General features: G+C 40.0%; 1 protein-coding gene across 4 annotated transcripts in view; it reads left to right on the top strand.

Moving 5' to 3' along the window:
• Nucleotides 1-1933: 1933 nt before the first annotated feature.
• The window catches only part of LOC103494321 (putative DEAD-box ATP-dependent RNA helicase 29), a 29707-nt gene continuing 16490 nt past the window's right edge, over nucleotides 1934-15150 (top strand). For 2 of the 4 annotated variants that reach the window (XM_017045898.2, XM_051080933.1), the window contains exons 1-2: nucleotides 1934-2222; nucleotides 2329-2796. In XM_017045898.2, coding sequence (XP_016901387.2) covers nucleotides 2418-2796 — 379 coding nt within the window. In that variant the 5' untranslated portion in view covers nucleotides 1934-2222; nucleotides 2329-2417. The remainder of the gene's footprint in view (nucleotides 2223-2328; nucleotides 2797-15150) is intronic. The other 2 variants (XR_007818723.1, XM_051080932.1) reach the window with 2 other exon arrangements.

The raw sequence follows: 15150 nt of genomic DNA on the forward strand, positions 1-15150 counted from the left end.
GGTAAACGAACATTTAAATTATATCTACACGATCATGTAGTTCATTTTAAACGATGATAAAAAGGCTACAAATCCAAACGATCATGTTGACCATGCTAAACGATCGTATTGACTATGGTAAGCGATCGTTTAGATCATATTAACACGATCTTGTAGTTTTTTTAAATGAGGAAGAAAAATACTTCAAATTTAAACTATCGTATTGGCCATGGTAAACGGTCGTATTGGCCATGGTAAACGATCGTATTATCCATAGTAAACGATCGTGTTGACAGTGGTAAACGATTATTTAGATCATGTAAGAATGATATTCAAACGTTCTTGATATTTTCGAATATGAGGAAGATGAAACAGCTTCAAATAATCTTACCGAAAACGGTGAAGATGAAATAGGAGATTTAAACAGCAGAATAAATCGTTTAAAAATAGAAAAAAAGAAAATCTAGAAGAGAAGATGAAAAAAACTAAGAAGAGAATATGAATAAATCACAAGGAAGAAGAAGAAAGAGAAGTGACAAATTGTCCACAATATGCAAGGGCAAATATGGAAATTATGAAAATATTTTACCAACTTCATGGGCTTTTGCCTTTTGTTAAATGTGCCGTAAATATTTTTATGTTTTATTATATTTATGAAAATTAACCTATATTAAATAACAATAACTTAAAATTGACATTAATACAACAAAATGACAATACGGACTTGTTATAAATTTAAAACAATAATTAAGATTGCCATTAATTCGTAAGATAATATTGTAAATTTAGAATTTGGCAAGGGGTAGAATTGTTCAAAAATGATTTTTCTCCTAAGTCACTTTTAATATAGTAAGGATAAGGATGTTAGCGTTCATTGCGTGCTTTATTATTCCTTCATTTGCGAGAAAAAAACTTCATAAAACAAGTGTAAAACCACCATAATATCACCTAAAACAAATATAAAATGTATATGAACAAGTTAAGTAATTTCAGTTTAGAAGTTGCGAGATGTTTGCGAAATAAAACATAGTAACTAAAAAACTACATAAAATGTGTAAAATCATATAAATCACATAAAACATGTATATAGTTATTTCAAGTTTGAAAGCTGCAACATATTTGTGTGCAAGATAAAAAAGAGTAACTAAAAAACTACACAAACAAGTAAAATCACCCTTAATCATCTAAAACACATATAAAAATGATTTTCACATCTAATATTTGAAAGTTTGAAACTTATTGAAGATAAAAATAAAAACACCTAAAGATAAACTATTTAAAACATGATTGGGCACCCGAAATCGCCTAAGAATTTTTACCAAGATTAAAGCAACAAACATTCAAAAACTATGCTATAATAACCAACTTATGGTCAAATTTCTTGAAAAAACAACAAAAGTTAGTAAATAATCTCTTATAATAATAATAATAATAATAATAATAATAAACATTTATTTTAGAAAAATTGTCAAAAATAGCAAATTTGACAAACTATTTATAAAAATTTATCAATTTATATAATTGATAGAATCCAAAAATTTATCCTATGCCGTAAATATTTTAGTTTATTTTGCTATAATTAAAAATGTCTCTTATTTTATTGTAAAAGATATACAACTTTTCTTTCCTTATCTGCACAAACAAAAAAGTATTGTTGTGTTCACGGTCTATTAACGTGGTCGAAGTTTGTTGTTGCCAAACACAATCAACCCATTCATCGAACTCGTCATCCAAATTGTTCGTTTGTCACATGTCACACTTTCAATCGAAGCATATAAATTTGTAAATGGATTTGTATGTTTAGCTAATCTTGGATAAAATGTTGGGGAAGAAGGAGATGCACGATTGAGAAATTAGAGTCTTTTTTAGCGAGAGCAATTTTGATATTTCACAAATTATTTGTCCTAACTGTACTTTTTTTAATTGTAGTGAAGAATTACAGAAAATAGGGCATACTTGGAGGCGCTAAATATTTTTGCGATCGCATTTTGAAGGTAGATTTTTGGACAAATTTGGTGTAACTAAAGTACCCTTCTTCAATTTAAAAGAAGTGTCCCTGGGAGAATTAAAAAGCATCTCCACCCACTCCCCGCGACTGACTTTAGCGGCGGCCATCGACTACTGCAGCTTCCAGCAAAATCCTTGGGTGGGTGAGGGAAGGTTGGTTTGCAATTCTCGCGATTGATTAACGCCATCAAAGAAGGGGAGTACAGTGTCACCAACCGGCTTCCAAGGCGAACTCGGTACTGACACATGTTTTCTCTTTGAAGTTTTTATGAGTTTCAATTAGTACTGTCTTATTGGGCTACGAGCATACGGTGTTCACTTCTCCCTCGTTCATGGTTGCAGCAGCCGCACGCGGTATCAAATTCTCAACAGCAGCTCACTCTTTTCATCGAAAGTGGTAAACATTTCGTTACAAACTCCAGGGGGATTCTATGGGGAAGCAGGACGAACTTCTCCATGTTAGTTCCAAAGCGGAGCTTAAGCGAAAAGAGAAGCAGCAGAAGAAGGCAAAGTCTGGCGGGTTCGAGTCCTTAGGTCTCAGTCCCAATGTCTTCAGGGGAATCAAGCGCAAGGGTTACAGAGTGCCCACTCCAATTCAGAGGAAAACCATGCCCCTCATTCTTTCTGGGGCCGATGTCGTGGCCATGGCACGCACTGGTTCCGGTAAAACTGCTGCCTTTTTGGTGCCTATGTTGGAGCGCCTTAAACAGCACGAACCTCAGGGTGGTGTTCGGGCTCTTATTTTGTCTCCTACAAGGGACTTGGCGCTTCAAACTCTTAAGTTTACTAAGGAGCTTGGAAAATTCACGGGTCAGTTACATTCTCTTAGTTAGATCGTTAGGATTTGAATGTGCATTTGTAGGAATCACTTTGCGTGTTCTTAAACTGAAATAACCATTGGAACATGTTTGATCTCAGGTTTATAAACGTTTTCTGTTATTGTTTATGACATTGTGTCCAATTGTTAGCAATTCTGTAGCTACCAAACATATGATAAGCGTCTTTATTGAGTATGTATGTTTGGAGGTTTCTTTTAGGTAAATTGTTTTTATTTACTTGTTTATTTAATTTTTTATATATAAGAAATAATTTCGTTGACGAATGAAATATACAAAAGAGATCAATGATACATGAAGATTACACAATGCTTTCCCTTTTTGTAAGAAAGGAAACATAAGAGTAAGATGCAAAATACCTAGATAATTTGAGAATGTTTGTTGATTCTCGCTACTGCTCCTTGATTCACACCTCCTCTCCTTACTTTTAGAAAAACGTTGCAGATTGAGCTAGTTGCGCAAGAATTCACATAGTCGGAATTGAAAGCATAAAAAGAGAAAACCTCACCTTCAATCTTGGATTGGGAGAATTGTGAGGCCTAGATCCAAAAAGGGGAGTCCTGTTGAAGAGGGACTCCATAAAAGGATTATCTTGGCTAAGTTCGAGGCGTTTTGAAAAAGCTTGCGTTTTAAGGAAAGATAACGTAGGGTGAAAGTTTGCAGTAGTGAAATAGGCATTTTGTTGAAAATGGAAGTTAGGCGTTTTGTTGAGGTAATGCGAAGAGAAGTCAAGAAAAAGGAATTGCAGTTCGTAGTCTGTTGCAAGAAGAAGAAAGTGAGGAAGAAGTTTGGTTTTTCGAGACGAGAAGGTTAGCATCTCAAGGGAATGTCTAATCTCGAGTTGGCAGCTGGCTACGCGTTGAGTTTAGATTGGTTGCATGGCTCGGCAAGCAACAAGATGACATTTGTAAAATATAATTCAGAACTAGTGGGTAAAAGGACTTTTGGTGATGTTTGACGAGACAAAATAATAAGTATAAATAGGACCAAAGTGACCAAAGAAAGAATGGTTGTCCTGAGAAGATAGAGTGGTTGTCCTGAGAAGGAGTGGTTGTTATGAGAAGTTGCCGAGGAAGAACTAAGAGTAAGCTGTGTTTGTTAAAGGAACTAGGAGAGAAGAGAAAGTGCTAGGCCTCCAATCACCCAAGTTTATCAAAGAAAGAGGAAGAAGGGTAAGAAAGGTATTTCAGCATAGACAATATGGTAGTTAGAACTGCCAGTGGTACTAAGGGTATGTGGCAGCAGTAAAAGGAGACTATATATGGGAGTTTTTGGCTAGGGTTAGGCATTGGAATATTTTGGAATGTTTTGAATGGACAAACTTGTTCATTAGTGAGAGAGCAGCCCTCTTATATGGCTGATATTATTTCGTGAGAACCCCATGTTATGTTCTACCATTCCTATATATAAATGTATAAGTTCCAGATTGCCTCCTTTTATTGTAGTGTGCTGTGCGTTTGGTTTGTTCTTTGTTCTGTGTTATTTGCTGGATTGCGTGTGTGTTGGTAGTGTTTGTAAAAGGTTACTCGAGGCGTAACATTGGTATCAGAGCAAGTTGACACTCTGGGGAGGTGGAAGAAGATGACACAGAAAATGATAGAGGATCGTTTAACCGCTTCAGAAGCAGAGATTGAGGCGATTAAGCAAGAGGTCTAAAGGCTGCCATTATTAGAGAAAAATTTAGAGAAGATGCACGCCATGTTGTCGGCGATTTACGAGGACAGCGAGAGGCAACTGGGAGGTTCGAAACTGACCGGGATAAGCACCGGAAAGAGGAAGCTCAGAACTGAAGACATGGCCAAAGAGGAGATGGATGAGGGAGAAACGTCCTTGAGCGTGGAAATAGGGGCTGGACAAGATTGAATCAAGTTAAAAAAATTAGAGATGCTGGTTTTTAACGGGGAGGACCCGGATGGATGGTTTTATAGAGCGGAACATTATTTTCAAATGCATCTCCTGAATGAATGTGAGAAACTAAAGATCGCTATCGTTAGTTTGGAAGCAAAAGATTGAGCTGGTTTAGATGGGCAGAGAATCGCAAACGTTTCAGATCATGGAAGGAGTTAAAAGAAAGAATGTACAATCGTTTTCGGAGTAGAGAGCATGGAACGTTGTGTGCAAGATTTTTGGCAATCAAACAGGAAGGAACGTGTTAGACCTCTTATTAAACAAGTGTACAGTAGAAGGAAGAAATAGGCTTTGTTAGTTAAGAAGCACGTGTAGAAAATAATAGATAAAAACACGTGTTTTTAAATAGAGTTAGTGCGCGGGAATTTTGGTGGGGAAGACAGCTGTCTTTGGGCGGGAAAAGCTGTTAAATAGAGAGTAGCGTGGGAGGGAAGAAAACATGTGTTTACTTTGGTAGGGAATGAGCTGAGAGATTGAATCTGATTCTTCTGGTAGAGAGAAGAACAGAAATACAGATTGTAACCTAGGATTGGTTCTTCATCAATCCTAATTGTGTAATGATAGTAATACAATAAAGAAAGTTGATCCTTACTGTGTTGGAGTTCCAACATTTTGGTATCAGAGCAGTGATCCGGGAAGGATGGTACAGACCCGCATCGAAGAACGTCTGGAATACATCGACCAGGAGATTGCCGGAATGAAGAAGGAATTGAGTAAAATGCCGGCGATTGAGGGAGGATTAACCGAAATCGCGAAGAGTATCGACCTGATGCGACTTCAGTCGGAAAAACAGCAGCAACTTCTGTTCACGATTATTGAGACGAGTTCAAAGGAGAGATCAATGATGAGTGGACAAGCAACAGAACCCGCCGGAAAGGAATTTGAAAAAGCAAAAGGGAAAGAAAGTGATGCGTCCTCCAGTAGAATGAACGAATCAGAACGGAATTTCAGAACCGATGGAGGAGAACGAAGAAACGACAGCGACGATGGATTTTCCGACCGAAACAAATTTAAAAAGATCGAGATGCCCGTTTTCACTGGAGAGGATCCTGACTCTTGGCTGTTCCGAGCAGAGAGGTATTTTCAAATCCATAGATTAACTGAGTCTGAAAAAATGTTGGTGTCAACAATTAGTTTCGATGGTCCAGCATTGAACTGGTATAGATCTCAAGAGGAACGAAGTAGATTTACCAGTTGGTCGAATATGAAAGAGAGGTTGTTAGTACGTTTTCGGTCCAATAAAGATGGTACTATTGGCGGGCAATTTCTGAGAATTAAACAAGAGGGTATTGTAGAGGAATATATAAATTTGTTTGATAAAATGGTAGCTCCAGTGAATGATTTGCCAGAATGGGTGATTGAAGATACTTTTATGAATGGCTTATTGCCGTGGGTTAGATCTGAAGTTGTTTTCTGTCGACCGAAAAGTTTGGCAGAAATGATGGAAGCAGCACAGATGGTTGAAAACAGAGAAATAGTAAGAATGGAGGCGAAAATGAATGGGTACTCAGGAGGTAAGATGTCGGGTCAGATTGGTAGCAATGGGAAAATAAATTCTGGAGGAGTAGCAGGAGACATTAAAGGAAATACTTCGTTTCCCATACGTACCATAACTTTGAGGAGTCAGGCAGCCACTGAAAATCGAAGAGAAGGAACATATAAACGGCTACCCGATGCAGAATTTCAGGCTCAGAAAGAGAAAGGCTTATGTTTTCGATGCAATGAAAAATATTCTGCAGATCATAAATGTAGATTGAAGGAACAACGTGAGTTGAGGATGTTTGTAGTGACCGAAGGAAAAGGAGAATATGAAATAGTTGAGGAAGAAAAAGAAGAAAAAGATTTGGGCCGCTTAGAAGTTAATGAGGACTTAACCACAGTGGTTGAATTATCAATCAACTCGGTGGTAGGTCTAAATGATCCTGGAACTATGAAGGTGAGAGGTAAATTGCTTGGAGAAGAGGTGATAGTCTTGATTGATTGCGGAGCAACACATAACTTTGTGTCTGAAAAATTAGTGAAGAAATTGATTTTACCAATCAAAGAAACTTCACATTATGGTGTAATCTTAGGATCTGGAGCAGCTGTCCAGGGAAAAGGAATTTGTGAAAAATTAGAAGTGCAGCTGAATGGTTGGAAGGTTGTGGAGGATTTTCTTCCTTTAGAACTCGGAGGGGTAGATGTCATTTTGGGAATGCAATGGTTGTACTCCTTGGGGGTAACTATAGTAGATTGGAAAAACTTATCATTATCCTTTGTGGCTGGAGGAAAAGAGGTGAAGATCAAAGGGGATCCTAGCCTGACTAAAGCAAGAATCAGTCTTAAAAATATGATGAAACACTGGGAAGAAATGGATAGTGGATTCTTGATTGAGTGTAGATCCCTGCAAGTGAGAACTGTGGAAGGTGAGGAGTACTGTTTGTTAAACACAGAAGCAGTGAGTAAGGGACTGATTAGTTCAGTGATCAAACAGTATCAAGATGTCTTTGAATGGCCAGAAAAATTACCTCCTCGGAGGGAGATAGAGCATCAGATACATATGAAAGAGGGGACTGATCCAATTAATGTGCGTCCATATCGATATGGATTTCATCAGAAGGGGGAAATGGAGAAGTTAGTTCAAGAAATGTTGAATTCAGGAGTGATAAGGCTGAGTACAAGTCCATATTCCAGTCCAGTGCTGTTGGTTAAAAAGAAAGATGGAAGTTGGCGATTTTGTGTAGACTATAGAGCAGTCAACAATGCCACGATTCCTGACAAGTTTCCCATACCGGTAGTAGAGGAGTTGTTTGATGAGCTGTGTGGGGCAACTCTATGCTCTAAGATTGATTTGAAATAGGGTATCATCAAATTAGAATGGCTGATGAGGATATAGAGAAGACGGCTTTTAGAACACATGAGGGCCATTATGAGTTTTTAGTCATGCCATTTGGGCTGACCAATGCTCCGGCTACTTTTCAAGCTTTGATGAATGCAATATTCAAGCCATTTCTCAGAAAGTTTGTGTTAGTTTTTTTTATGACATATTGGTTTATAGTAGAAATGAGGAGCATGTATTGCACTTGAAAAAGGTGTTGAAGGTGTTGCGGCAACATGAACTGTATGCTAATCAAAAGAAATGTTATTTTGCTCAGGAGAAAATTGAGTATTTGGGACATGTGATTTCGGGGGAGGGTGTAGCAGTGGATCCGGAGAAAATTAAAGCAATCTGTGACTGGCCACAACCTACAAATGTCAAAGAAACTAGAGGATTCCTTGGACTGACAGGATATTACCGGCGTTTTGTGTGCAATTACGGTACTATTGCTGCACCACTTACTCAGTTGTTAAAGAAAGGAGGATTCAAATGGACTGAGGAAGCTACTCAGGCTTTTGACCGGTTGAAGTCTGCAATGGTGTCTCTACCAGTATTAGCTTTGCCTGACTTCACTAAGCAATTTGAAATAGAGGCTGATGCATCTGGATATGGAGTTGGAGCTGTACTAGTTCAAGACAGAAGGCCAGTAGCATATTACAGCCACACATTAGCACTGAGAGACAGAGGTCGACCGGTGTATGAAAGGGAATTTATGGCTATTGTGTTGGCAGTCCAAAGATGGCGACCGTACTTGCTGATAGGGAGGTTTAGAGTAAAAATTGATCAGAAGGCGCTTAAATTTTTGTTAGATCAGAGGATTATACAGCTGCAGTATCAGAAGTGGATAGCTAAATTGTTGGGTTATTCGTTTGAGGTAGTTTATAAACCAGGAGTGGAAAACAGAGCAGCTGATGCTCTGTCACGAAAGCCAGAAGAAGTACAGCTGTTTGGGTTGTCTATACCGATCACTGTTGATTTGGAGGTAATTAAAAGGGAGGTGTTTCAAGATTCTAAGTACATGGAGATAATAAGACAGCTTGAGCAAGGAGAGGAGTTGCAAGTAAACAGCTATTCTTTGCAGAAAGGTTTGCTGATGTATAAGAACCGACTGGTAATTGTTCAGCAATCTTCCTTGATACCAGTGATTCTAGAAACTTTTCATAATTCAGCAGTTGGGGGACATTCTGGGTTTCTGAGAACTTATAAAAGAATAGCAGCTGAGTTGTACTGGAAAGGGATGAAGGCAGAAATTAAAAAACACTGTGAAGAGTGCTTAACTTGTCAAAGAAATAAGACAATGGCTCTATCACCTGCTGGTTTACTGGTTCCATCGGAAATACCTCAAGTTATATGGAGTGAAATATCCATGGATTTTGTGGAAGGTCTTCCAAAATCAAGTGGATACGAGGTAATCCTGGTTGTGGTAGACAGATTAAGCAAATATGGGCACTTTTTACCACTGAAGCATCCGTTTACTGCTAAATTGGTAGTTGAGTTGTTTGTTAAGGAGGTAGTAAGATTGCACGGGTTTCCTTTATCCATTGTGTCGGATAGAGACAAGGTATTCCTTAGCCAATTCTGGACTCAATTGTTTCGTTTGTCGGGCACCAAGTTAAATAAAAGCACAGCTTATCATCCTCAATCGGATGGCCAAACTGAGGTTGTTAACAGAGGGGTGGAAACCTATTTGAGATGCTTTTGTAATGAGAAACCTAAGGAATGGATTAAATCGCTGCCTTGGACAGAATATTGGTATAATACGACCTATCAACGTTCTATTGGTATGACTCCATTCCAAGTTGTTTATGGTCGACAACCTCCTACTATTGTATCTTATGGAAGTTCTCCATCTAAGAATTCTACTGTTGAAGAGATGCTGCAGGAAAGAGATATTATTCTGGTCTCTTTACGAGAGCATTTGCGCTTGGCACAAGAGCAAATGAGGTTATATGCGGACCGAAAAAGGAGAGATGTGGAATTTGCTGTAGGAGAATATGTGTTATTGCGTATTCGTCCTCATAGACAGATTACGGTGAGAAGTAGGAGGAATGAAAAGCTTGCTCCTCGTTTCTTTGGGCCATATGAAATTATAGAGAAGATTGGACCTGTTGCCTATCGTTTACAGTTGCCAGAAAATTCAAGAATTCATCCAGTATTTCATGTATCACAGCTGAGGAAATTGGTGGGACAGCATGAAAATATTCAACCTACTATTCAGTTTGTTAATGAGAATTATACATGGAAGTCTGAACCGGAAGAAGTTATTGAATATCGAAGAACAGGGGCTGAGCAGTGGGAAGTTTTGGTGTGCTGGAAAGGGTTGCCTAAGTATGAAGCTTCTTGGGAATCTTATGAAGAAATGAAAGAAAAGTTTCCAACTCTTCACCTTGAGGACAAGGTGAATTTAAAAGGGGGAAGTAATGTTAGACCTCTTATTAAACAAGTGTACAGTAGAAGGAAGAAATAGGCTTTGTTAGTTAAGAAGCACGTGTAGAAAATAATAGATAAAAACACGTGTTTTTAAATAGAGTTAGTGCGCGGGAATTTTGATGGGGAAGACAGCTGTCTTTGGGCGGGAAAAGCTGTTAAATAGAGAGTAGCGTGGGAGGGAAGAAAACATGTGTTTACTTTGGTAGGGAATGAGCTGAGAGATTGAATCTGATTCTTCTGGTAGAGAGAAGAACAGAAATACAGATTGTAACCTAGGATTGGTTCTTCATCAATCCTAATTGTGTAATGATAGTAATACAATAAAGAAAGTTGATCCTTACTGTGTTGGAGTTCCAACAGAACGGTGAGGGAATATCTCCAAAGGTTTGAAGAATTATTAGCGCCATTACCAGAGATTGCAGAAGATGTTTTGGAGGGAATGTTTACTAACGGGCTGGACCAATAATTAGAACAGAGGTATTCTCCATGAGGGTCGTGGGCCTTGAAGACATGATGGAAGCGGCCCAACTCGCGGAAGAAAAGATTGAAATGGCTAAGGGTGGCCCACACCCGTACTTGAAGGAGACCGCTAAAACAACCCAGAAATTTAGCCCAAAACATTCGGAAAACCCCACCTCTAAAATGGTAACCTTGGCAGAAAAGATTTCCCCCCATCAGTCGAATTCAAATGCTTTTCAACCTAACGCCATGGGAGGGGGAAGCCGACGCGAACATCCTTTTCGACGGTGAACCGATTCAGAACTCCAGGCGAGGAAGGAAAAGGGGTTATGCTATCGATGTGACGAACCGTTTAGTAAAGGCCACCGTTGCAAAAATAAGGAGCTCCGACTGTGTGTGGTAGCCGATGATCTGGACGACGCGGAGATGGGCGAAATAGAGGATGAAGGGGAAATGGTTGAGGTAAGCCCCGTTGTAGAGCTATCTCTGAACTCGGTGGTAGGTCTAACAACCTCAGGTACGTTTAAGATTAAAGGAACGGTGGAAGATCGGGAGATCGTGGTTATGATTGATTGTGGAGCCACACAATTTCATCTCCTTAAAACTGGTAGAGGAGCTAAACATCCCTACAGCAGAGACGACCAACTATGGGGTCATCATGGGATTCGGAAAGGCAAGCCAAGGAGAGGGGATGTGCACAGGGGTGACTGTGGGGCTTCTAGGGTTAACAGTAGCGGATGATTTTCTGCCACTTGAATTGGGAAATTTAGACATGGTCCTCGGGATGCAGTGGCTGCGAAATCAAGGGGCAATGATAGTGACTAGAAAGAGTTAGCAATGACCTTTGTAGTCGGGGATACTAAGATAATATTAAGGGTTGATCCATCGTTAACAAGAATGGAAGTGTCCCTAAAAATGTTAATGAAGCAATGACAGCCAGAGGATCAGGGATTTCTCATAGATTTCAGATCCATGGGAATATCAAGGGCGGACAGACAACTAACAGTTAGAGAAGCTGTAGAAGATCTGTGACCGGCATTCGAACAACTTGAGCAGGAATTTGCGGATATATTTAACATGCCATTGGGACTACCACCAATGAGGCAAATTGATCACCGCATTCAGTTGAAGAAAGGCACAGACCCCATTAATGTGAGGCCATACTGTTACCCACATGTCCAGAAGAATGAAATTAAGAAACTAGTGAATGAGATGCTCGACTCTGGAATTATTCGGCCAAGTATCAGTCCGTTCTCCAGCCTTGTAATCCTAGTGAAGAAGAAAGACGGCGGGTGGCAATTTTGCGTAGACTATAGAGCGCTGAATAAGGCGACAATACCTGATAAATTCCCAATTCCCATGATTGATGAGCTGTTAGATGAGCTGAATGGGGCAAGTATTTTCTCTAAAATAGATCTAAAGTCGAGGTACCATCAGATCCGAGTGCGGGAGGAGGATGTAAAGAAAACAACTTTTAGAACACACGAGGGGCATTACGAATTTCTGGTCATGCCGTTTGGTCTTACTAACGCGCCCGCGACGTTTCAAGCCCTTATGAATTAGGTTTTTCGACCTTATTTACGTAAATTTATGCTGGTATTTTTTGACGATATCCTTGTGTACAGTAAGGATGTGGAGACTCACTTGGAGCATGTTACGGTAGTGTTTCACCTACTAAGGGAGCATGGCCTTTTTGCCAACCGCAAGAAATGCCACTTCGGGAAAGAGCGTATCGAGCACTTGGGACATTGGGTTTTTGCTAAGAGGGTCGAAGCAGACCAGGACAAAATAAAAACCATGCTGGAATGGCCGATATCGAAGAATGTTTGGGAGCTTAGAGGATTTTTGGGGCTGACGGGATATTATCGCCGTTTTGTAGCAAATTATGGAGCCATTGCCACACCCCTCACCCGTTTGACAAAGAAAAATAACTTCCAATGGTCCGAGGAAGCCACCGGGGCATTCGAGACTCTGAAGAAGGCAATGGTTACACTGTCGGTTTTGGCTCTACTGGATTTCCAGCAACCCTTTGAGATAGAGACCGATGTGTCAGGGTTCAGGTTAGGAGCTGTGTTATCACAAAACAAAAGACCGATTGCTTATTTCAGCCAAAAGTTATCAGAAACAGCGTGAGAAAAGTCAGTTTATGAGAGAGAGCTGATGACCATTGTGTTAGCAGTGGAAAAATGGCGACATTTTTGTTGGGACATCGTTTTGTGGTGTATACAAATTAGAAGGCTTTGATGCATATTTTAGAACAGAGGGAGTTGATACCGGGGGTCTAGAAATGGCTAATGAAACTAATGGGTTTCGACTTCGAGATCTTTTATCGAGCGGGGCCGGAAAACAAGGCGGCGGATGCATTATCTCGCATCCCGATTGAGGCTTAGCTGAACGTTATTTCCGTTCCATCCATATTAGATGTCACAGTGGTTGAAAAGGAGGTTCAAGAGGATGCCAAGCAAAGGGACATATTTGAGAAAATATTAGTGGATCCCGAGTGTGTGCCACGGTATTCAGTACGACAAGGCCGACTGTTTTATAAGAGCAGACTGGTCCTTCCGAAGACGTCAAGTTTAATACCAACCATCTTACACACCTTCCATGATTCAGTAATTGGGGGGCACTCGGGGCAACTACGGACCTATAAAAGAATCGCCGCTGAATTGTTTTGGGAAGGAATGAAGAACGATATCAAGTTGTATATGGAACAATGTCATGTGTGCCAACAGAATAATGTCCAAGCCTTATCACCAGTCGGACTGCTACAGCCCCTACCCATTCCTAATCAAATTTGAGAAGATGTATCTATGGATTTTGTGGAAGGCTTACCCCGATCCAAGAAGTTTAATTCGGTGTTAGTAGTGGTGGATCGCTTGAGTAAGTATGTGCACTTCATAGCCTTGAGCCATCCGTTCTCGGCCAAAACGGTAGCTGTGGAATTCATTAAAGTAGTGCGCCTCCACAGATATCCCCGTTCTATAGTGTCCGATCGTGATCAACTGTTTTTGAGCCACTTTTGGAAAGAATTATTCCGCTTACAGGGTACCCAGTTGAAGAGAAGCACGACATATCATCCCTAAACCGATGGTCAAACAGAAGTAGTTAACAAGTGCCTAGAACTCTACTTGCGGTGTTTATGTCAAGAGCGATGCAAAACATGGAGCGAAAAGCTAGCATGGGCCGAGTATTGGTATAATACCAATTATCAAGCGTCGATCAAAACTAGCCCCTATACGGTAGTATATGGATAGGCCCCGCCCCCTATTATCTCGTATAGTCAAGTGAGCACAACACCGAATGGTTCAGTCGAGTATCAGTTACAAAACAGGGATGACACATTAGCGGCTTTGAAGAAACATTTGCAACATGCCCAAGAACAAATGAAGAAGTTTGTCGACTTACATTGGCGGGAAGTGGTGTTTGACGTTGGAGACTGGGTACATTTGAAGTTATAGCCCTATAGATAGAGTCGGTAGCTAAGAGGTGCTGTGACAAGCTATCTCCTAGATATTTCGGACCTTATATGGTGTTAGGGAGGGTCGACGAGGTAGCCTACTTATTGAACCTTCCAGATAATGCCAAAATACACCAGGTTTTCCACTTTTCGCAATTAAAAAAGGCAGTGGGTGACAAACACCATATCCAACCGGATATAACAACACTTAATGATTAGATGGAGTTGGTTTTGGAGCTCGACCAAGTGACCCAACTCTGCTGGAATGATCCTGAGAGGGATTGGGAGTATTTAGTTCATTGGAAAGATCAACCGAGTCATGAAGCCACATGGAATCCTATACGACACTTATAAACTAATTCCCTGATTTCCACCTTGAGGACAAGGTGGCTCTTCTCCATGGGGGTATTGCTAGGCCTCCAATCACCCAAGTTTATCAAAGAAAGAAGAAGGGAAAGAAAGGTATTTCAGCATAGACAATATGGTAGTTAGAACTGCCAGTGGTCCCAAGGGTACGTGGCAGCAGTAAAAGGAGACTATATATATGGGAATTTTTGGCTAGGGTTAGGCATTGGAATATTTTGGAATGTTTTAAATGGACAAGCTTGTTCATTAGGGAGAGAGCAGCCCTCTCATATGGCTGATATTATTTTGTGAGAACCCTGTGTTATGTTCTACCATTCCTATATATAAATATATAAGTTCCAGATTGCCTCCTCTTATTGTAGTGTGCTGTGCGTTTGGTTTGTTCTTTGTTCTGTGTTATCTGCTGGATTGCACGTGTGTTTGTAGTGTTTGTAACAGGTTACTCGAGGCGTAACAGAAAGTGAGCTAGATGCTCTTGAAAGAAGAAAGCCGAGTATTTCGTGAGTGATCTGAAGTAAAATTAGGGATTGTTTGCCCTTAGGATTAGAGAGGGGTGGAGTGGGCTATTTTAGCCCAATCCATGTTTGGCCCTATTATTATGATAATACTAGGATTAGGATTTCGCTAATCCTAGTATTATGATAATACTTATTCTCACTCTTCATTTCTCCTCTTCCTCACTCCCCTCTCTCACTAAACTCCAAATATTTACCAAGTCTGTACTCCAAACAAAGATTATAATAACACAGACTACAATAGTTTGCACCCCAAACCCAGACTATTATAATCCTCAGACTATTATAGTACCCATACTATTATAATCCTCAGATTATTATAAGTCACTCCTTGTC

This window comes from Cucumis melo, chromosome 2 (assembly GCF_025177605.1).
Source record: "Cucumis melo cultivar AY chromosome 2, USDA_Cmelo_AY_1.0, whole genome shotgun sequence".
In the NCBI taxonomy this organism is placed as follows: domain Eukaryota; kingdom Viridiplantae; phylum Streptophyta; class Magnoliopsida; order Cucurbitales; family Cucurbitaceae; genus Cucumis; species Cucumis melo.